Here is a 23,113-nt window from a genome sequence, read left to right on the forward strand (position 1 = left end):
ACACACACACACACACACACACACACACACACACCCTTTTCTCTCTTATAAACCCCACTACGAACTTAGTAAAACACAAGTATCATGCAGCTCAGGCAGGCTGGCTTTTTAGGATTATTTGAAGGAAAAAAACAACAGAAAACACTTGAACAGTTTAAGTCAATAAACTGTTACATAACACTCAGATATTTTAAGTCGTTTTCTCAGAGATAAGCCCAGAGAATATTTAAAACACCCCAGTCAGTGTGCCTGTGCATGTGTGTGTGTCTCTGTGTGTGTGTGTGGTAATCTCCTAAGGTTAAAATCTGCACTATTGCGTTTGTGAAGAAGCTGATTCCAATCTGGTATGATGGCGTGTGTGTCGGCTGTACTTCTGCCTGCTGAGCCACAGATGGCAGCCCTCTCTCCCTGCTCACAGTGCAGATGTACGCGTGTGTGTGTGTTTGTGTGTGTGTGTGCATGCGCGCGTGTTTGTGAATGTGTAGTGTCAGGTTTTCTTTGCACGTGAGCAGAGGATGCTGTGTGTTTTTGTTGATGTGTGCAGACTACACGGACACATTTTAACTCCCTCTGCACACTTTCTCACCAATCTCAAGGCCATCTATCCCCTCGCCCGCTTTCCCCCGCTAATATGGATAAGCCGCATTTCTTGTTTGATTTAGTTGACCTTTATTTAAACTTGTTCGAGTTGAGAAGAAATTCTCATTTTTAGTAACAACCCGTTCAGAAAACACTGAAAACATCAGACAACAGAAATACGTCCAGCAGAAAACAGAAGAATGTCTTTGTATTTCTACCCCCCCATTCCCCCAACACCTCCGTCCTTCACCCCACCTGGGCACACACTGGAGTCAAAGCAGTGTAATTTACCACTTAGACATCATGACACACCTAGCAAACAAAAAGGCTTCTTTGCTCTTTGCGCCAGCATGTGCCCAGATTCCCCAGGTGTCTTTTCACAGCCTCACCTGGCAGCATACCAGCGTTTCTGTCCTCTGTTTGTCTAGCTCTCTGTTCTCCTGCAGGCGGCTGCTTGGAGAAGCTGTTTGTTCCTGCTTCTCTCACCTGTGACCTGCTTTTAGTCTGCTTCATGTATACTGGGCAGTTAAACTCAATAAAACACAGTCAAATTAACTTTTTTTTTATTTTTTTTATTTACTCCTAACCCTAGACAGGAGTTTAGACAAAGTGTTGACTTGTCCTCACTTTCTCTGGCATTCAGTTTTCTCAAGGGTAAAAACCTACAAACACTAAATGAGTGTAAAGTTTTGTTTAAATTTGTTTTTTGTTCCTTAATTTAACAAGTGGCTCTTGAAAATGAGAACCTGTTGCTCATTAAAATGAACTTTTCATAAATAAATCCAAAATAAAAAATAACTCAAAAAGATCCTTTACCACATCACAAAACTACTTATCTATGAGATTTTATTTCTGATTCCAAGTTTAGCTCACACAAGGTGTCCTTCACCGTTTCACTTTACCCGTTTCAAATCGCAGCATTCTGCTAAGGAATGCACAGTGGCAGCCAACACTTCTGCTCTGTGTGTGTTGTGTTCATATCCCAAAATAAAGAAACTTTCACCCCAATAATACCCATCAGTAATGCTAACCCGTTGTGTACAGAGTCTTGCATAAGTATTCATACACCCCCTGCACGTTTTTACATTTTCACAAACTAATAAGTTTATTTCAGAGAATATTAAAATCTAACAACTTGGCGCATAACTGTGCAACGGGTGGAAAACGATTGCTGCAGGATATCAGGAAATATACCTATATGTTGCTACCTTAACTAGGATTAACCCACATTTTTCATTGTAATCCCTTTCTTTGGTATTATGCAATATCCCCACAACAAACAGCATAACTTTGGAACAAAGCCAGACAAAGCAGGTAAAAAAAAAAACGTTCCCGTGTTCAAGTTTAACGCTCTTCTTCTCGTCCCTCACCTCACCGGTGAATTATCACCGCTAAGCCATCTAAATGTACTGTTTAATCAAAATCCCCTTGTCTCCTTCGAAAAGGCACCGCACTGTATTTGTGAGCTGAACCTTGCAAGTATCTTCAGCGCTGCACTTCGCGTATGACAAGCCAGCCTCCACAGCACAGAACTTGTCAGCATATGCGTGTAATAATTACAGTGCGAACGCGAAGAAGAATGGCTGCACTGATGTCGAGCACTGTTCTGACACCCTGGCTGGCAAATTGCACCAATCCTCTGCACTCTCATTAGCAAAGAGCACAGCGAGGCACCGAGCGTTTAGATAGCTTCTCGTCTGTACCTGTCAGTGACTGTTGCTTTCTGCGCTCTAACCGGCAAACACGACCGCTGGAAAGTTATGACACTTACTCCCATACTCTTTCTGATGACTGTTTGTTGCCTGAGTACTTCTGCAGCAATGCAGAAACTTTGCATGGAGACTGTTGCATTTAGAACATGGGACATTTAAATTAAGAATCAACACTGATTTAAGACCTGAAGAAGAGGCCTCAAGTCTCTTCTTCACAACCAGATTTCTACATGATTTGTTGGGCTTTTCTGTGATTCGTCAATACAAAGTGGTTCGTCATTATCAGACGGAAGGAAAAACTGCATGTCTTCCTTTCAGCAGGGTCAATGCATATTTATTTCAAAATGTTATGCTTTTCCAGACTAAATTTTCTAGATTCGCTTTCTTTTTTTTTTCTTTCTTTTTTTTAGAACATTTTTCTATGATTTGATGGTATTTAAGGACCACTAGTTCAGCTTTGCTTGATTTAAAATTTGTCTTAAGAGAAAACTGAGAAATGACAAATGGCCCTTTTTTGGTCACTCGAGCCCCGTTTAGTCCGCTTTAATCAAACTCCACTCCGTGTTCTTAGGCATCATAATTTGGGAATAATACTGTGTGAGGCTTAGCGTGGTGGGGGAGCAAGTCAAGCCTGGTGGCCCGCCAGGCTTAAATACACCAGGGGAGGAAACCCTCCATCCCCAAGCTAAGCGAGTCTACCAGACTCTCTGGTGGGAAAATACCTTAAACGTAAGGTGAATGGAGCACAGACGTTCATCCCTGTAGACTGTTGTGGAAGCTAATGCTAACTGAGACATGTGGACTGTTCCCCCCCGCCCCCACCCAACCTGATAGGTGCCATTATGTCATAGAGGCAATCCGTCCTTCCTCCTCTACGCCTCCCACCCTCTCTGTTCCCGCTCCTCGTCTTTAATCCTCTGCAGAGTAGGTGTGTCAGATCACCAGCGTTTGGGGGGGTAAAAGACTCATATTTGCTTAACCAAATCAACAGGGAGGCAACCCTCCTTTATCTACTTCCAAATTCACTGCGTCCACTCTTATTCACTCATTTGTCACTTGCACTGTCTCCCCTCTCTCTCTCAGTCTCTCTCTCTCTCTCTCTCCTCATTTTGTGTGTGTTTGCTTGGGTGTGTGCCGGCAGAGAGAGGAAAGCCCACAGACAATGCTCAGCATTTTACCCTGCTGCTCTCCTTCCTCGCTGTTCGTCCTGGCTTTCCCTCAGCGGTTTATCTTTTTCTTTTTCTTTTTGTTTTTTTCTCTTTCGCCTTGCTGCTGAGGTCAGACTGGGACAGGCAGGCGTTGTTGGAAGCAGAGGAGATCTTGTGTGTGTTTGTGTGTGTTTGTGTGTGTAAGGTAGTGTTTTGTTGCTGAGCTTATTGGCTAGAATGCCAGGGTTAGTCAGGGCTTGCCCCTTTGTTTTACACACAGGGCCACACAGTAAGCAGGCAGAGACACACTCGCTCCCAGCAGTGCTCATAAATACCTGTGAAGCATTGCTGTATTGACTCCTGCAATAGACCTCCGCACAACTCAGGAAATGTCAAAGTCACAACCATGCACACCATTAACTGAAAGGATTACCACTAAACACATCGGATTCATGGAGTACCGAAGCGGTTTGGGAAGGCATGGAACACTGCAGAAACACAAAATCTTACAAGTTACTTTTTTTTTTCTTTTGCAGTTTCTAGTGCAAATGTCTCGGTGCACTACAAATAGGACAAGACTAACTTAAAGATGCTTTTAAGCAAGATATATAAGCTTGTTTTAAGCTGTTATTTCCTTAGTATTGATGAAAAAGTACTAATTCCAGTGACGGTTTATTTCACCTCTAACATGGGGAAAATGTCTTGTTATTAGTGAAATAATCTGGTACTTTTTGACCAATATTAAGGAGTTCTTTACAAAGTAACCAAAAAGTGAGTGAGTCAGTTCAGGGGGTTCCCAAACGTTTCCATGGGCCCCCAGAGAGCCTTGACTGGCCGGGGACCCCCAGCCCACAGACGATGCTAATATGCAAACAAATATCAACTTTTAGAATGTCCCTCCTCACTTTTATTCAATATTTTTTTATTTATTACATTTTGTTTGGCATAAATGCGTAAAAACTTTTGCATTTTGTTCTTGCTAAGATAGGTGCTTTGAGGAGCAAAGCAGATGAGATTTTATGAAAATAAATAAGTAAATTAGATAACAGTTTTAGATTTTTTTTAATGTTTTGTACATTTCTTTCCTCCTAAGCTGCCCTGGCGGCCCTCATTCTGAACAACACAGAGATAGTTGATGCCATATATATATATAATATGTGTGTGTGTGTAATTGATTTATCTTCCAGCCCAAAGTTACAGTAATTTTTCTTTTTTTTGCCTCCATTCCCTCACAGTGAGCACTTGTCCTGCGCTTTCACCTTCTTTCTGCACGGCGAGAGCAACGTGTGTACCAGCGTGGAGATCAACCAGCACCAGCCCATCTACCACCTCACAGAGGAGCACCTAGCTCTGGCCCAGCAGGCGTCCAGCCCATTTCAAGGTCGGTCTTCTTTTTGTTGTTGTGGATTTACTTTTAAAACACCGGTACTGCATTTCCTCTTCAAGTGTTTGCAAAAAAAAAAAAAATCTGTAATAAGTAACTGGGTGAACACTGTGGTTTTCTTGCTCATGTTACTTTAATTTGACTCTTAAAGCGGAGCACTGTAGCGTGAAGGCTAGACGCACCGGTTTGCTACAGATGAGACAAACTTTTACTGGTTGAGTCTGGAATATTGCACGTAGCAGGACTCGTTTCTGCACGGAGAGCATGTGTTGTTTTTAATTTAATGCATCAACACTGCTTTGGAATTTCCCCCGTTTCAGTATAGAGGCCAGCCGAGGCGTTGGTCAGATGAGACTAACCACAGTATCCAGTGGAAACGAAACATTTGCCTGGGTTTATCCAGACCTCTGCACCGACACACCAAGTCGTCTGAGGAGAAGCTTTTCATTGAACGGCACTCATTTAAATAAAATGAAAACATTAGGCTTCAGTTTAGCACGAATCTCATCATGTGTTTATTTGATACATAATGATTTGATCACTTAACCTCTGGAAGAAGGCTGCATATATTCAGCACTCGGTAATCTATTCTCCTCTAAAAATTAGAAACGTGTAAAATGTCGCATTCCATTTCTGGAGATGCACCAATCAGGCTTTGCTTTGATTGCTGATTTCTGTTTATTTCCATAAGTCTGATGTGTTGATTGCTATTCTCACAAGCTGCATTTCCATTGACCGCATTATTGTACAAATTGGAATTGCGAAAGTAAATTAGCTAAATGGAAACACTTTTAATTTTGAAAAAAAAAGCCATGTTTTTTAAAAAAAAATTTTATAAAACGTTTTTGCGCTTGGATGCGTTTGTTTTTCGGTCGTATTGAAATTAGTTTATTCCGCATCACATGACTTGTGGTCAAAAACAAGATGTGATTGGAAACACAGCAATTGCGAAATTGTTGTTTTTGTCATATCAACAAAGTTTTGCGCACATTAGTAATGGAAATGCACCCTAACGCAGTTGAAGAATTGGTACAAATTTGTTTTTAGGATGAGTTCTTAAACGGATAGTGTTCAGCACAGCATTTTCACACAGCACAAACATTCCGCTACTTTTTTACTCTACAGACCTTGGCACACAGTCGTTAAACTTATCTAAATGCAGCGAGGATTTTAGAAGAAAGTTCTGGTTTTTGTTGCTGAGATGAAACTAAAAACATTCTCTAAACCAACACAACATGAAAGATTATACCTAAAATAAATCTGAAAGCTGTACACCTTTCTTTTATCAAGAAAAATATCTGAAACAGTTTTCAGGATACGTAACAACTTATAATTAATTGTTTTCTTCTACTTTGTTTTATGAAAATAATGTGTATTTAAATCACAAAAATTAAACACAAAATTATTTTGCATTTTTAATTGGAAACAATGATGCTTTTAACTTTTTTCGCCCGCAGTCTAAAACGCTTGGACACCACTGCTCTAAGGCTAGCTTGAATGAAAAGTGGGGGGGTGGATGTGATCCAGGTTCTTTAATAGAGGCAGTGTTCAATGAATAAACTGGCCCATTTATTCTCCAGAGCTTATGATCATTTAACATATTTTAGTTTACTCAAACAGAAGGCATCAAAGTGTATACTGTTGGTTGATGCCTTTATGAGCCAAGAATTGTAGGTGTTTTTAGTTTTAAGCATTTGGTGATCAGGAAAATAAGAAAATCTGTATTTTTTTATTATTATTTCAGTATTTTACCAACTGATCACCACCGATGAAGCAAAAAAAAAAAAAAATGGCCAATTTTCATCTCTGGTCAATTGATTGAGCTATTTCTTTGTATTTTAAATATTTTTCAGTTTTTTTTTCTTAATGGAGTAATTGTATTTAATTTCCACAACAGAATCGCACTAAATTTCCCAATCAATTTTATTTGGATCCATTTTTCTTAGGCTGTAAACTGAGTGCAAATATTCCATGTAAGAAAATGCAGCCATCATCTTTTAGAAAAAAGATTTGTCTTTTATTTTAAAACCTAAAAATAGAGCTAAAAATGATTACTCTTCAAAACATTACAACAGATGTTCTGCAGTAGGTATCTCTCAAAAATTATAAAATGTCTTTTTCCAAAATAAACTGTTGTAAAATATTAATTTTCATTAAAAATTTGTGGCTCTAAACCCGTTTTATTCAGCTATGCTGAGGGCAAAAAATGTCTCTTTGGACTGTTAAGGTCACAGACTCCTGTCTTGTTATGATGTGCTGAAAACAGCGGTGTCTCTAGTTAGGCCAGCTCCTTTTAAAGCCCAAAATGACTAAAAATATCAAGAAGGAAAGGCTCACGCTAAATGCACTTTATTGGAACGAAAAATATTACCACGGCTGCGTTAGCCGTCTTGGCTGCTGTTGCTGAAGATAATGCACATATAATCTTCTGTCAGGCTGATTTTCATTACTGAATGGCTCTCAGCCAGTGTGAAAGAAAAGCCTGCACAGTCACTTTAGATTAGGTTGTGGTGTGGTTATAAAAAAAAAACTTGCAGCTTTAATGATCTCCCATCACTCATCTGGAGCCCTGCTCTGGAAGTCAAAACTATGGCCAGCTTGCATCCTCTCATTTAGACGTCACGGTGTAATGACTGTAATTTACATTCTGCCCTGCCCTTACGAGAAGTGACTGATAAATGGTGTACTTTCTGGATTATATTTTTTGATGTAGCATTATTTTTATAACTGCAGCTCGGTTTTGCGTTCAACTTTTGTGTCAGAACATGTTTTTTTAAACGTCCTTTTTGCTTAGTTACAAGAATAAAATAGTTTGATTTTGACGTTTGTGAATATCTCAGTGTTTTTTGTTAAAGGTTTCGTTTTGTTTCTCTTGCTCACAAACAAATTTATATTAAGATTTACAGTCAGTATGTAGATTCTGCAGGAACTGACCAGGACTTAAAAAGGTATACATTATACAAAATTAAGACTGCGACTAACAGTTATTTTACTAATCAATTAATCAATAATTATTGTCTATTAATTAGATTTAAGAATTTAGCACATTCTGCAGATTTTTCATTGAACCACTTAAGCCTTTTTCATACAGTATCAGAGATGCTCTGAAATACGCAAATGAGCAAATAATTTAATTCATTTTTTACAATATGAAAATAAACATTGTATTACCTAAAATGCAATAACTTGGCTTTATTTTAGTGTGAAGCTGAAACTACCACTTGAGGAGTTTCTGGTAGAACATATTTACAGAAAAGTGCTTTTATCTAAAAAAAAAAAAAAAAGTATATTTTTTTTGTACAGTTTTGGCTTAATTATTACTCCGAGTATTTTTTTTCCCCCTTGCAAAATTATCTTTTGAGTCTTTATGCTGCAGTTAATGATTCATTGATAACTAAATTAGTTGACGATTATTTCAATAATTGTTTCATCACAATTAACCGATTAATCGTTTCAGCCCTAAACAATTAATTCACCAATGATGAATTGTACTTCTACTCTCTTTTATACTTACAATGAGATTTATCATTTTGAAACGGCACACTGATGATGCGGTGCATGAAAATCAGATACCAAACAGGAAACGGCGATGACTCAGTGAACTACTCAACCATAAACTTACCCACAGTAAGCGGAGGGTTCGGGGGGAAGATTCTCTTTTGCTGCAAAAATCAGATGTCATTTGACCTGCGTGCCCAGTTTATGCACCGCTGACACTGGCATCTTAAAAAAAAAAAGATGTTTTTAATTATTATTTGCAAAAAATATAGCATTGTTTCACATTGTTTATTCTATGTCACATGCTGTTTGCACTTTAATTAGGTAAAGCACTTTGAAATTCCTTGCTGCTGAAATGTGCTATACAAATAAAATTTGATTGATTGATTGATTGTTTATTTGTTCACATTGCAATTCTATGTATGTTATACTGATTTGACGTGATGGCTCGAAGCCTCACGCCAGCATGAATGTGACTTTGGTTTGCCCGTAATATCAACCTAGTTGCTGCCAGAGTCACAGAGAGCGCGTTAAAGACATTACTCAAGGTGGTCATAAAGGTTAGAAGGTGTGAGTAAAGGAGTTTGGTGCGTATGGCTCTGCTTTCCATCACCAGCCGCTCTGCTCGAAGGAAATGATTGTTCTGGGCAGAGGGCGGCCGGTGCTTTGACCCTGGACGCTTTCATGTGTGTTAGTGCAAAGACTTGTGGGACTGATGAGCTCAAGTCCACGCAGTTATATTGTGAGGCTTGTGTGGTTTAGGTGTGTTCTGTTTAAACTGTAATTGATTTGGGATTTAGGTCCTAAACAGCGTTTATGTACAATGCACAGAGAGCAATAACAGCTTGGGATTCCACGTCCATTCACTGCTTCTGTTTTTGCACCAAGGGTTTGGTATCAATTTTTTTTTTCCCCCATGTCAGCATCATTAAATATCAGTGAATTTGGAAATATGATTAAATGCAGTTACTGAGGGCAGTTTAGTGATTGAAATCACACTTCTTTAAATGTCCTGACGAAACCCATTTTAAATGGGAAAAAATTTCAAGAACAGTATTTGTTCATTTACATCATGCATTATTATATTGCCACAAAGTAAAATTCAAAGTCCATATCGCCCAACCCTTTGTCCTCTTCTTTTCCAATTGTAAATTGTTAATATTTTTTACACAGCCCCAATTTCCTTAATTTTTATAATCAACTTTTCAGACAAAAAGAAAATCGGCTGAAATCTGAACTGGCAGGTTTTTAAAGACCAGTGACAGAACAGAAAACCATAATCGGTTCACCGCTACCAAATTCCAGTCTGGTTTTGAACCAGCTTTCACCTGGCGGTATTAACTTCCCGCTACATGCTGTTTTAAAACAGAGAAGGTATTTAAAGTTGACATTTCGAGCTCCCTATATTGTCTTGTATTAGTGGTTAGGGTTACAAAAAAAGCACTCTGTGTGTGTATGTATATACATCAGTGACTTGCTGTCAGGGGAGGCCTCACCTGTCGTCATGGAAAATAATATATAATAATAAAATTATTTAAATTGCTATTTTCACCCTGTGGTTTGTACTATAAAGTACCTATCTTTTACGTCGCTTAACCAATTCTGATTAGAATCAGAAGTGAAGCCGGTGAGGCAGCAGCGAGCTGAGCCTCACCTGGGATTGCGCAACCTCTCGCTAACTGCACTGCTGCCATTCTATGGGGCAAGTTCGTCCTATCTGTACGCCAGCAATGAAATGGCTAAAAATATTTAATTTATGGACTGATTTTCCATAATTTAGCTTATGTATATAATGTACAGTGTTTTTTTGTCACCAACTGTGTGTGTATCGTGTTTTGTGTGCGGAGGAGCGATCAGAAATGGCAGAGAACTGACTTCAGGGGAGGCAGGCAGTTCTCTTGCCTCATGGCAGGGGGCGCTCATGATCCCAGATATTGTGACTCCACAACTGCAGAGTAAGACACAGTGAGCTAGCCATGAAGCTAGCCACACAGTAAATAACTAAAGTACAGCGATATATTTGTTTTCTCTTCTCTTCCGACGTCAACATGAAAGACTACATTTCTACACTTAAACAGTTTTTTAAAGTAGATTTTCAATTGAAGCAGGAGATGATAACTAAAGGAAGACCAACACCGGAGCTGAAAGTTTTGCTTCGAGACAGTTTGATGATTCTCAGACGGAGTAGGAAAGACATGCCAAGGATAGACTTGGCTTTGGATGAACGGATATTTTTGTGCAGAATTAGCGGTGCATGGATTTCATTGATAAGTAAAGGTAAGACAGCAATAAGATGTTTTTTTGGGGGGTTTTTTTTATGAAATGTGCGTTTTGTGGGCTACAGTTTGGATGTCTAAGTAATTTAGTAAAGTAGAAGCGGTAGCTAATCTAGATTTTTTGGTGTTAAATCCTAAAACAGGTTGGCAGTTGCTATGGCAACGAGTCTGCGTGTAGCGTGGCGAATACCTCTTTCCCTTTGCTGTGGATCATAGCACGAAATTAATACCTACATTTCAAAGTTTCACTGAGTTAACACAGCTATGGATGACATGTAAAAGATTAGTCTTTTTACCCCCCCAGCGTTGTATGCATGCGTGAAATTTCTGTATGCAAAATAACATATATAGTCGTAAGTCAGTGCCTCACTAGCAATGAACCTCACCACACGTCACTGATATACATATATTTAGTCATTACCTTAACATGCAACATGCTTCTTGATAGACAGGTTGAAATTCCTGAAGTATAAAACATAGATGTTCAACCTTCCTATTACCTGCTGAAAACCTTCCTCTCTCACAGCCTAAGATCAAATGTGACCTGACCTGCCATAGGAAACAGATTTCTCTCTCAATGACTTCTTCCATCTCTGCGCTTCCTCCAAGAAGCCACGTTAAACAGAGATGATGTCTGGAATTTTAGAGATTGAGGTTCTGTAAGATTTTTTTTATTTTTTAATGTTCCCACTTGTACGTGATGAATAAAAAACCTGGATGAGACAAATCACAGTGGAAATTTCCAGATTTGGTCATTCAGCTGTCTTTCTGTAAGGGTAATAATACGGATCACTTCCTCAGCTCACTGTATTGGCTCCTCTACAGCCAAACCCCTCCACTGTGTTTCCAGCCCTCCTGAGGCGAGGTGATAAAACCCCTCAGTTAAAGACTACTGCCTCAGATTAAAACGAAATGGCTATTGTAACTTGACATTTGAGTTCCTACTGGGAAAGTAATGAGTTTAGTTACTCAGTTAAGATGATTGTATTTCTCCTGAGTCCCAGCAGTCAATGACTCCTCGAATTTATCGAATGAAGATGCCCAGTCCTGCATGTTTGAAAGGAGCAGCGTTATGTAAAATTGATTTTTATTTTTTTTATTTTATTTTTTAGCTTTAAATCATGTGATAAAACATAAAACCTTGGTTCTTTCATGCATGTTTGTAAATCTGCATATCTTTACATCTCCCGCGGCAATCATTCAGCTGTTCAAAACTTTTGGTTGGACCTAGCGCCACCTTCAAGATGTAGCTCCAAGCTTCTGAGCTTCAACCTACCAGAGCAGCTCTTCCCCGCTCAGCTCCTTCAGACTAGCCAGCAGCAATTAGCAAACCCCAAGTGGAACTGCACATCTGCTGACCTTACTATGCAAGCTCCTTCTTACTGCATTGCTGGCAAAAATGTTGTTGAGCGATGTTGTGATGACTTCCTGGCGGCGGAGTTTCAGAAAGAACGGGGGTTCTTAAAGAGACAGAGCCCCAATTTCAAGTCTTTAAATTACAAAGTCAAAATTCTTTTAAGTCAAATTTGATGTATATGGAATTTTTTTTATAACAACTGAAGTTAACGTAGTTACTTGATTATGCAATAAAATGGCACTGTGTGAATAGAAAACGCATAATACTGCCCCTTTAAATAAAATCTAACATTTCTTTTGTTCCCAATATCATTTCTCTTTGCGTCTGGTTATGTATTTATTAGAACATAGTTGTAATGCTCAAACACTGATGCGCCCAAATGAAGCAGGTCTGCTGCGGCTATTGACAGAGTGTGTGTGTATGGGTGTGTGTGTGTGTGTGTGTGCGCGCGCGCTTGTGTGCGTGTGTGTGCGCACAGGTGAGGCTTTTCCCTGCCGCAGTGTGTCTCCTTCTGGCTAACCAAGCGTAGCGTTGAGGAAGGGCGGACATCCAGCTCCTTTTCATCCATCAACACCTCGTACCTTCCTCTTTCGCTACTCCTCCTCACCTCCGCTAAGCTTGGTTTACTGTGCGGCAGAGCGCCCCGGCATACGGATCTCTCCAGGATGTGACCTCATAAAAGGGCGCAGAGTAAATGTAATGAACTCCCAGCCCATTACACTGATCTGAGCGCATTTGACATGTCTTCAGGGAGCCCCAGGATAGACTCGCAGGCAGTGAAAGAGAGGGAAAGAAGCAGATGGGGAGACGAGCGGGAGAGGAAAAAAAAACTATCATTTCCCAAACTGTGCTTTGGTTTTCCAAAAGCAAGCAGTAATTATAAAGGAGATGCACTGAGAAGGCATTCGTTGACCAGATTTTCACTCAGACCGATAACCAAACTGATGGAAATGCAAAAATCCGATGCTTTTTTCATCTCTTCCAGATAGCGCTGACGAACGACGACGAAACTCTTGATTTGAAAGCTGCTATAGCAGAAACACTATTCAGCTCTGTCCAGGATCAGCAACGTGTTTAAAGTTAGAAAAAGTTCTTGTGAGTTAAATTTTTAGCTCTTACAAGGAAGTTTGTTCAGTGTACGGCGAAGTTGTTCTGATTTCCATTTTGGAAGTTTTAATCTCCGTCTCTTATGACGCGTGAGAGACGTTGGCAACCTTTTAGAATTCCCAAATTTAAGATAACGACATTTATGGCTAAATTAATGGTAAATTAAGAATAAATAAATAAAAAATATTAAAAAAATTGACACAGATGACAATAATCAAAACCAAGTCATTTTGATCAAATACATTTGCTTCTCTGTGTGCCGCTGCTGAGTTTAAGGCGAAATATAAAGCGTTGCTTCAAGTCACTTGGTGTGTTAGTCGCTCATAGATCAATCAATGATTGATCACTGATAGATGATGAGTCTCAGGCGGTCGCACTGATTGTTGTTTGAGAAGCGACCAACAATCCACATTATATCCCAAATGTCCCCACGCGCATCTCTTGCATCAATGTTTAATTGCATCGCTACTAATTGGTGAGGAAGCTCAGAAGAAGGTTGAAAAATGTAAAAAATAAATAAATAAATAAATAAAAGATGAATAGTTTCCTGAGAAACCAGTTTAGTCACCAAGGTAAAAGCCTCCTGCCTATTTCTGCTCCATGCTCCCCCCTGCCTTGTTTAGTTTGTTTTTTTTTCCTTCAGTCCTGCCCCTGGATCGATACCTGGGAACAGATCCCATCCAGCCTAGTAATGACATACCAGAAAGGCAGAGAAGAGGGGGGACATTAACAAATGCTCGCCCTCACACCCACCCAGACAGTCCATCCGCTGAGCCATTATGCCCCCTTCTCCACATTTCAGTGCATTTTCTACGCAGTGAAAGATGAAACCCCACATGTGTGTATGCGTGTGTGTGTCACCACTTGAAACGCTGATGGTTTCTGTGCTCACATGTATGCATTATGCATTGTGTTTAATGGAACAATTTGCATTGGCTGATGGATGTTGGTGTGCTCTGTATGCAGAGTGATTGTTTTTTTTTTCTTTGTTTTCCCCACTCCTATGTTGCATCTACTGTATGTTTTCTGCAGTGAGTCACCTTTCTGTAGCAGCCAACAAAAAGACGAAACTTTACTTAAAAGATGACCAACTACAATCACAGAAATCAAACTGGTGGGACAGCAGAGATCAAAATATTACAAAACCTAAAAAGGAGGGAATTTATTTTGAAATTGATAGCTGTGTTGTTGAGAATTAAAACGATCCAAATCTAGGAAACCTGTGGCGGGTGAAGAGAGACAAAAAAGCTGCTGAGGATATTAATTTCTTTTTTTCTCTCTCTCTCTGTTTTTTCTCCCCACTAGTCATCCTGAGTCCGTTCGGCCTGAAGGCAACACTGACTGGTCAGTCGTTTAAGATGTCAGACCCCCCCACACAGAAGCTGATCGAGGAGTGGAACCAGTTTTATCCCATCAGTCGCAGTAACAAGGAGGGCTCTTCAGAGGACAAGCCTGAGGACATGGACTGGGAGGATGATTCTCTGGCCTCTGTAGAGGTCCTCGTTGGTCAGTTTTTAAGTTTTAATGACCTACTCGGTCATTTTTGCATTTTATTTTGTTGTTAAGCATCAGATTTGTTTTTTTTTTTTTTGTTGGTGTAGGTGGGGTGCGTATGGTCTACCCAGCCTGCCTGGTGCTTGTACCCCAGTCAGATATCCCCGTCGTGGCCCCTGTGGGGTCCTCTCACTGCACTGCCGTCTACCCGGGTGGTCACCAAGTGCCTGCTTCCCAGCGAGAGCCTGCCATGTCATTGGTGACCCTCACCCCTCCCACGTCACCCGAGGAAGCGCACACAGGTGTGAAATTTAGGAAAAGAAAGCTAGTCGTGTCTCTCTTCGCTGCAGATTTTTTTTTAATTTGGAATTTTTTGGAGGGAGGTTTTTTCGGTACGTCAACCCCAATCTTCCTCTCTCCAGTGGACTCTCAGTCGGCCCAGAAGTGGGTCAAGATGCCATCATCATCTGACGCATTCAGCGTGGACAGAACAAGTCACCATGGAGGGAAGATTCCACGCAGGCTGGCCCGTCAGGTGGTGGAGCGTGTCTGGCAAGAGTGCAATATCAACAGAGCGCAGAACAAGTGAGTAACACACCGCTTTACCAGACTGAAATAAAATAAAATAAAATAACAGAGATGGGATTCTGTCATCTGCAAAATATTTTTGGGCTACAGCTAACTTTTTTTTTTTTGTTTAACCGCTTAATGTTACTGTATACGATATCAGAAAAATGCTAACAAATAAGAAAACAAACCTTTTATTGCCTAAAGTGCAATTACAGCATTCTTTTCGTCAACACTGCATCATTTGTAGCTAAACATGAGTCTGCAGCTATAAAAATCCTTCTAACATCAACATGTGAGAAGCTCAGCCCTTTCTGCTTGACTTAGCATCAATACATCGTAGGGCAGATTTGGTGATTCATTTTTTTATATGAACAATTGGACAGCAAAAAGGCCTTTTGATAAGAGATTTGCTTTACAGAATTTGAACCACGTGTAGATAAACTACGCCATTTGAGTTCTTGGTAGAACACATGTACAGATACAGATTTATTTTTCTTAAATTTTTCTTGTGCAGTTTTGGCTCAATTACTTCTCTGAGTATGTTGTCCTTTGAGCAAATGGCATTTCTCCAGTTAACGATTAACTGATTCCTAAATTAGTTGACGATTATTTCAGTTCATTGATTAATCGCGATTAATCAGTTATTTCATTTAATCACGATTAACCAATTAATTATTTCAGCCCGGAAAAAAAAAAATTTCTACTAAAAGGTTTCAGGTTTATGGAAATGGAGGAGGCAAGCATGCAAACAAGGCAGCCAGCAACCAGAGCTGCTTTTTGCTCGTTTGCGTTTAGCTTAATTATAGGCATTCTGAAACGATTCCCGGCTCTCTCTCTCTGCTTGATCAAGAGAATCTGCTGTGAAAGGTTCACAATGTTTCTGCTTTTAAGGCGTTTTGGATAGCAGGGGAGATTATGGATAATCTCCTAGCGCTGCCCGGGTTCTCCGCAAACCCCAACGTCTCATTAACTTTCTCTTCCCAGAGCCGACTCGAAACGTTTTTCTGTTAAATTCCGGAGCAGGGGCAACGAGATCCACGTAAATCCACTGCTTTGTTTGTTTTGCGATGCCTTGGGAACATATGTGGAGTTCTGGGTTTGTGTCTTTGATGATAGATAATTAAAAGAAAAACAACTCTGGGTTTTGTATAATTCAGCTTCAGTGACTCTGACACATTGGGCTCATCCTGGGTTCTGTTACCCCTTGACCAGGCACAGACTGCTGGCTAAATTTAGCTTTTTGGCCTGTCAGCCAAAATATTGTGGCTCCGGGGGGGACGGTGATGCAGCCACACAACAAAGCTTTCACCAAGCGGGACTGCATAGCGCAGAAAACCAACCAAAGACGCACATGTTTTGATCCCTATTATTTCAGGCGTTGTGCGTAACGAGCTGCATAAAAACAGATTCCTCCTCCTCCTCGCAGTGCAATAAAAACAAATGACTTTGGAATTTGGCTTAGATGTGTTTGTTTCTCACACCTTTACCTTTAGGCGGAAGTTTCCAACTGCGTCCAACGGTACCTGTGAGGAAGAGGAGGTGGAGAAGGTTGGAGCCTGGGACTTTGTGGTGCCTTCACAGAGGTCCTACTGCAGCTGCTCCAGGTAAGTCTCTTGTACTTCCTGACGAAAGATCGGATGAAGATGCTACAGATTTTCGTTTAATCACTTGAGCCTTTTTGTACAATATTAGAGATATATTAAAACATGAATATAAACAAACCAGTTCCCTTTTTAAATAAGAAAATAAACACAATAACACTGCATTTTTTTAATGAATCTGAATTGGGTGAAGCTACATCTATGCCACTTGAGTTTTGGTAAAAACATACATCTTGCATATCTTAAATGTCTTTCTTTTGAGACTGTCTGATTACTAAATTAGTTGATGATTAATCTGATTAATCACAATTAATTGCTTCAGAACAAAACATTATGGAGATGGCAAGAAAAAAAAAAGTATTCTAAGCTAATGAGAAACTCTGTTTATCGTGTACTTGTGCACGTTGTCACTTGCTTTTGTTTTCGTTTTCTTCACTGCAGACACAAATCAGGAAAGCAGCGAACAGGCAGCACTCCGGGCCAAACCCAGTCGACGGGTCAGCCCTCCCAGCCTACGACCAAGCACAAAACCGGAGGGGAGAAGCCAGAGAAGCAGCAGAAGAGACCCCAAACGCCGTTCCATCACCGCAGCTTGGCCAGCGACGAAACGTCCATAGAGACCGAAGCGGCGGTAGGCCAGAGGCTGGCCATGAGGGCTCAGGACAGCGGACGATTTCGATCTGCGGACGTCACCCCCCTCCCCAAACCCCCCCAGCTCCATGGTGGAGCGATTGGCGCCGGGCCCTCGGAACAGTCCAACTCGCCGCCGCCACCACCACTTAGTCCCCGCCCCAGCGAGCGTGGCGAGGAGTCAGGGGAGGGCATAAAGAACCCCTCCACCCCCAACAGCCAACACTTCTACCAGCTACCCCCAGAGCCCTGCTTGGCCGGGGCGAAGGGCGACGGCGAGGAGCCCGGCGGGCCCCACGGTTTGAGCCATCACTTCCACAACCCCCACTCTCATCCGGGATCCTCTGCCTTCTCCGAGCCTCCCGAGCCCACCGTGTACGTGGGCTCGGCGGTCAACCTGGAGGACGACGGCTGCCACACGCCGTGGAGGTTATTCAACCTGCCCCGCAGGAAGGAAGCTGAGCTGCCCACGCCGCCGCTGCCCGGAGACAAGCTGAGGGACGAGGCAGCGGCGTCACAGGACCTGGTGTCGGTTACAGAGTGAGTGCCGACGCTTCGAGCTTCACGCCCAATCGGCGACTTTTATGGGTTCGGTTAGGGCTTGGCAATAAATCACTACCAATATATTAGGGCTGAACGATATGACTGAAAAACTTACCACAACGTAAGCAATTCAGTGTAGATGGATAATTATAGAGCTTTTTGTTAGAAATATCTGAATACTTCCAAACTGGTGGCGTTACATTTCCTGTTTTCACTGCATGCCATTTTTTTTTGGGTTTTTATTTGTAGTTATGAAGCACGGTGGCAAAACCTGAAACTACTGCGGCACAAGTTACTAAACAGGTTGTTGCTAGGTAACCATGTTGATGCCACCAACCTTGCTTAAGCTGGCAGTGAGAGGTTGAGCAGCTTTCCTCTCCTGGCATCCCCCAGAATGCTGTGCAGTTCTGGAACAGAGTTCAGTGAATATTCTACATATTGAATATTGACTATTGCATCAGATGTACTATCTATTGATATCTATCAAATGTTTACAGCGGTATATATTGTTGTTAATTTATTGTCTAGCCCTACAATGTGTATCGTGATAGATGTGGACAATAAAACATTTTGCTGGATGGTAAATTGTCCAAAGAAATTATTACAATAAACTATGTTGTTTTGAGCCCATTTGCAACAAATATAATAATAATGGCCAAATAATTCAAGTTTGCCCTCTCAAAAACTAATAAACTTTAATTTTACAAAGAACACTTCCCTCTTGAACTTTAAGAAAACACCACATTAAGATAAATTAAAAAAAAAAAAGTTGTAGAAAAATATAGTTTCTGATATTGTCTGAATGGAGAAAGTCCCATTCTTTTAAAAATGTGAAAGAGTTCTGGATTGTCTCAAAAATTAAAAGACCAGTAATGTGAACCGGAGTGCCTTGCCCACGTTGACAGAAGCGGATGGAGCGGGAATCGAACCGGCAACCCACCGCTTACGGGACCGCCGTCCTCACTGTCGTCCTGGCCTAGTTTCAGTCAACATTCCCCTCGTCTCTCCCCGTCGCCCTTAGCATGCTAATCACTCCCCATTTGCCCCTTTGTGACATCACACGTTACGAATGTGCCGGCCCAGCACTACTCATTGATTCCTACACACAAAACACACTCCGAAGCTCTGAGAGAGGAAGAGTAACGATCGGTATGGATAAGGATAACCCCCGGCTATCGGAACGGAGTTGAAGCTGATAGAGTTCCTGTCTGTTGACTGTCAGGCGGCAGAGACGGCGTTGCTCACCAGCAGGTGTGTTGGACGGCAGGGCAGGCGGGGGGATTACTGGGTTGGTGGAGTTGTGCAGTCCTAAGGGACCAGCTGTTAGGACAGCCTTTTTTCTAGTGAGCTGTAATCCTTCCAGCTCTGAATGACCGCTAATCTCCTGCTCGGGCCACTGCACACACCACCTTACATCTGGGCCAGACGAGCACGTCGTCGAGCGAGACGAGGTCCAGGGGAAACGGAGGGACGACGCGTCAGCCGGCTCAGTCACATCCAAGTAGGCCGCAGTTACGCCAAGCCACAAGCTCCTAAATGTTCGAACAGGTTTTCAGAAATACCGCAGAGACGTAATTGACGGCAAACACGCCGCATCGGTCGGGCCTCGCGGCAGCTGTCGGAGCTGTTTGCATCCGCTGACGTTTATGCTGCTGCCTGCAAACATGACAGCGACGCTGACATATGTTGCGAGGTGCCATCTGTTCGCACAGAGCCGCTCTGCCTGTAAAAGTCGCCCTTCGTAAACTAAGACAATTTAGGAGTTTTAGACGTTTTAGAGGAAAATCGGCTGTCGACCGGCGACCAGACACTTCCAAACTTTAAAAGTTTGGATTTTTTTTTGTTCATTTAAAAACATCCAGGCTGCGCTGACAGTCACACTTTTCATTGTGAACGCGAGATCAGAAGAAGCACGACTTTAGAAGAAATACTTGCTAATTTTGATGAAATGAGCAAGACTGCAAAGCAGATAACAGGGAGGATCTAATGACCTTTGCCTGCATAGTAGCTTTTTTAAAGCTTTTAAACTTTCAGTCTTGGTCTGTTTTAACACCCGATAGTCTCATACTGTTCAGTTTGTTCCATTTTTTCAGCTGGTGCGGTTCACTGTTGCTTTAGTGAACCTGACTGTTAATCCCATATATTCAGTGCTCCGCTTGTCTCAAGTTGTAAAACATGAAACCCCGTTTTTTTAGTTGTTTTTTTTTCTTTGACTCTGGAAACACCAAGTACGAATGATTAATGACCACTCACAACTCAAAGGATGGACGAAATACACACACGGGCTTTATGAAAACCAAAAATTGGAAAGCAAATTTTTGATTCATTTTTGCTCGGTGCTATTATAATGGAATTTACATTAGGAATTAATCCATCTCTGTGTTGCGTTTCCCCACTTCCCCTCCTCAGAGTGATGTCTACATCTAAAATGCCTCTGAAGGTGTCCGAGGACCGGCTTCAGATGTACAGAGCCAGGAGGAACCAGTACCTATCTGCCGCTGTCACCGACGGAGATCACGAGCCAGAGGAAGACCCCTACGCCTTCGAGGAAGGAGACGTCAAGTTCACCTTCTCCACGAAGAAGGACAAAGGAGGAGAGCGGGAGCCCGGAAAGAAACACAAGGTAGGAAAGCTGGAGTCAAATCTAATCAACTGTATCGATTAGTACCTAGCTAAATAGGCCAGTTTCTCTTCAGGATCTTTTTAATGCCAAGAATAATTGGATATAAAAAAATTCCTACAACAATCTCTTTTTTTTTTGTTTCTTTCCTTCCTTCCTCTTCTGCTTAAAGTCTAGTGGTCACCATCCAACGTGTTGCCATTATTCTTGTGATGTTCCTAAGCCCACCCGTCATGCAACATGCAGACCTGTTCATATTAACCGTCCGATCTGGACACTCTGCACTCCCTTTGTGCTTGAAAGCAGCTTTTGAATGGGTTGCGCTCAGTGACGCAGGCTCTCAAAAGGCGTGAGGGGCTTATCGCAAAAAATAGACACGACAACCTTTTTTTTATTTTTTCATGAGAAAGTACAGAACGTAAGTCCAAAGAAGCAGACACGGCCCTAGGAACACGTCGGACTCCCCTGCACTTGTTGTTCTGGCTGTGAGGTGATGTTAGCAGATGAAGTAACGGGAAGAGACTCCAGTGCTCGTTAGTGCTGCTGCTGCTGTGCGTCTCAGGAGGAAAAAAAAAAAAGAAAAAGGCTGTTAATAGTCAGTATTTTTCTGGTGTTCACGTTGAAGGTGAACACCTGCCTGACGATGCTTTGTGTGATATCATCAGCTCAGATGTTGCCGGGATACGAACAGCACAACCTAAGCCGGCGTCGATGTGTCAAGAATATACACGTAGCTTTCTTTTTTTTTTATTTATTTCTTTTAGCGTTTTGCTTTAGTTCCCGGCGTTTTGCCAGGTTATCTCGTTCTGTTTAAAGAGCGGCGAGTTTTTAATGTAACCGAACAAGAGGGGTTGATTTGTTTGAGATCCGGGAGCAGACGAGCTAGAAAAACAGGCCATCAGCATCCTCAGCAGCACAGCACTAAAAATAACACCGCAGTCACTTTCTTCGTACTTCCTCTTTGACCGGCCACGTTTTAACCGTCATTCCTCAATCCCTATTGTTGCTTTTTTTCCCCCCCCAACGGAGCAACCAGGAGTTTGCATACTCGGTTTCCTCCACTGTTTTCCTTTCTCTTTGTGGAAAACCGTTGGAACTGTGTATGTCCGACTTTCCAGCCTGTGTGCAGTTTGTCTTCCAACTGGCCAGTCGGTACGGCGAAAACCGCTTTGCTGTTGGGATGAAGGCAGCTCCCAGCGGAGTGACAGTAATTCAGGCGGTGTGTGTTTACATCCCCAACATATGTCCGGGCTTAAGTGGACACACGCAGTCATTTCCCAAGTTTTACTCAAGTTAGCCTTTGTCCGCTTTTCTTTTGAAATGCTGCGTGTTAGGAGTTTACACTGTTTCTAATGCAGCCTGGATGAATCTGGGAAAGTTTGGAATTTGATTAAATTCATTTCCATATCCGCAAAAGTGTGGAAAGGTGAAAATAGAGAATGAAAAGGTTGCCCATTTTCTCATCTATTCATCAGTTTCTCTGTCATTCATCCATCTAACTTGCTCTCATGTTTCTCCTTCCGTCTTTTTATTTGGTCATCTATCTGTCTCTCTCTGTTTATCCATCCTTCTATCCTTCTGTTTATTCCCCCGTTTCTCCTTCTGTTTTATCCGTCCATCCTTCTGTTTAATTTTTATCCTTTTGATTGTTCATTCATTTATGTTTCTACTTGTTTTTCATCTTTCCATTTATCTTTCTCCTTCTTCCACCCTTTCATCCTTCTGTTCGTCCGTTTCTTTGTCTGTTGTCCGTCCACCGATCTTCTTTTGTTCTGATGGGTTTGCAAGTTCCGTATATTCACAATCCTGTCCACTGTAAAATATTTGCCATGAATTAAATTTCAAATCTTCCTCTGGCAGTGTGCTGGAAGCGACATGTCAGTACTGCCGTTGTATTCCGTCGTGACGGAGGAGGCTTGGAGCGCCGCATACGTCCCACCTTCACTTCCTGTCAGAATACTAAACCGACTTTTTGTGAATCATACATGAACGTCAAGCAGCGATCAAGCAGTCTTTTTGACTGCAGTGCTGCCGACTTGCACGGCTGGCCATGCAACACACGCACACACACACACACGCCGCAACTGGGCGCATCATCAGAAGCGCTGCTCCTGTTGAATTAGGCCGAGGACGTGGGCACGGAAACGGCTTTAGACGAGTCGGAAAAAGGGAAATCAGAGAGATTACAATAGTCCAAACCGGACTTTAACGTGTTTTCACCCAAGGCAAACTTATTGATATTGCGATAAGGCATCATTGCGGCCGATAGATTGCGACCTTGGTGCTTGTGTGCGTGCTTGTGTGTGTGCGTGCACGTGTGTGTGTGTCTGTGTCGGGCCTCTAAGAGAGACAAATTAGAGCCTGCGCTGGTCAGAGAAAAGCCCCGGAGCAAAATGAAATCAATGAAGAGGACATAACAGTCCCGTTCCCCAGCTAGTTCTGCTCAGCACACACACACACACACACACCATCGCAGGAACACACGTTCCCACAGAAGGCCAGCCCTCCCAGATATTGATGTCTGGGCAGGAGATGGAGAAGCCATTCCTTGGATCATGATTTCACTGTGGCCCATGCTGGAAATCCCATTTGCC

At 41.9% G+C, this 23,113-nt stretch overlaps 1 protein-coding gene across 1 annotated transcript in view; it reads left to right on the top strand.

The window, feature by feature from the left end:
• Positions 1 to 23,113, top strand: part of med13a (mediator complex subunit 13a) — a 101,496-nt gene that overhangs the window by 57,490 nt on the left and 20,893 nt on the right. The window contains exons 4-10 of the mRNA XM_007557967.2: positions 4,675 to 4,820; positions 14,367 to 14,567; positions 14,663 to 14,857; positions 14,978 to 15,140; positions 16,619 to 16,729; positions 17,168 to 17,896; positions 20,309 to 20,541. Coding sequence (XP_007558029.1) covers positions 4,675 to 4,820; positions 14,367 to 14,567; positions 14,663 to 14,857; positions 14,978 to 15,140; positions 16,619 to 16,729; positions 17,168 to 17,896; positions 20,309 to 20,541 — 1,778 coding nt within the window. The remainder of the gene's footprint in view (positions 1 to 4,674; positions 4,821 to 14,366; positions 14,568 to 14,662; positions 14,858 to 14,977; positions 15,141 to 16,618; positions 16,730 to 17,167; positions 17,897 to 20,308; positions 20,542 to 23,113) is intronic.

Source organism: Poecilia formosa, unplaced genomic scaffold, assembly GCF_000485575.1.
Source record: "Poecilia formosa unplaced genomic scaffold, Poecilia_formosa-5.1.2 Scaffold93, whole genome shotgun sequence".
NCBI classification, from domain to species: domain Eukaryota; kingdom Metazoa; phylum Chordata; class Actinopteri; order Cyprinodontiformes; family Poeciliidae; genus Poecilia; species Poecilia formosa.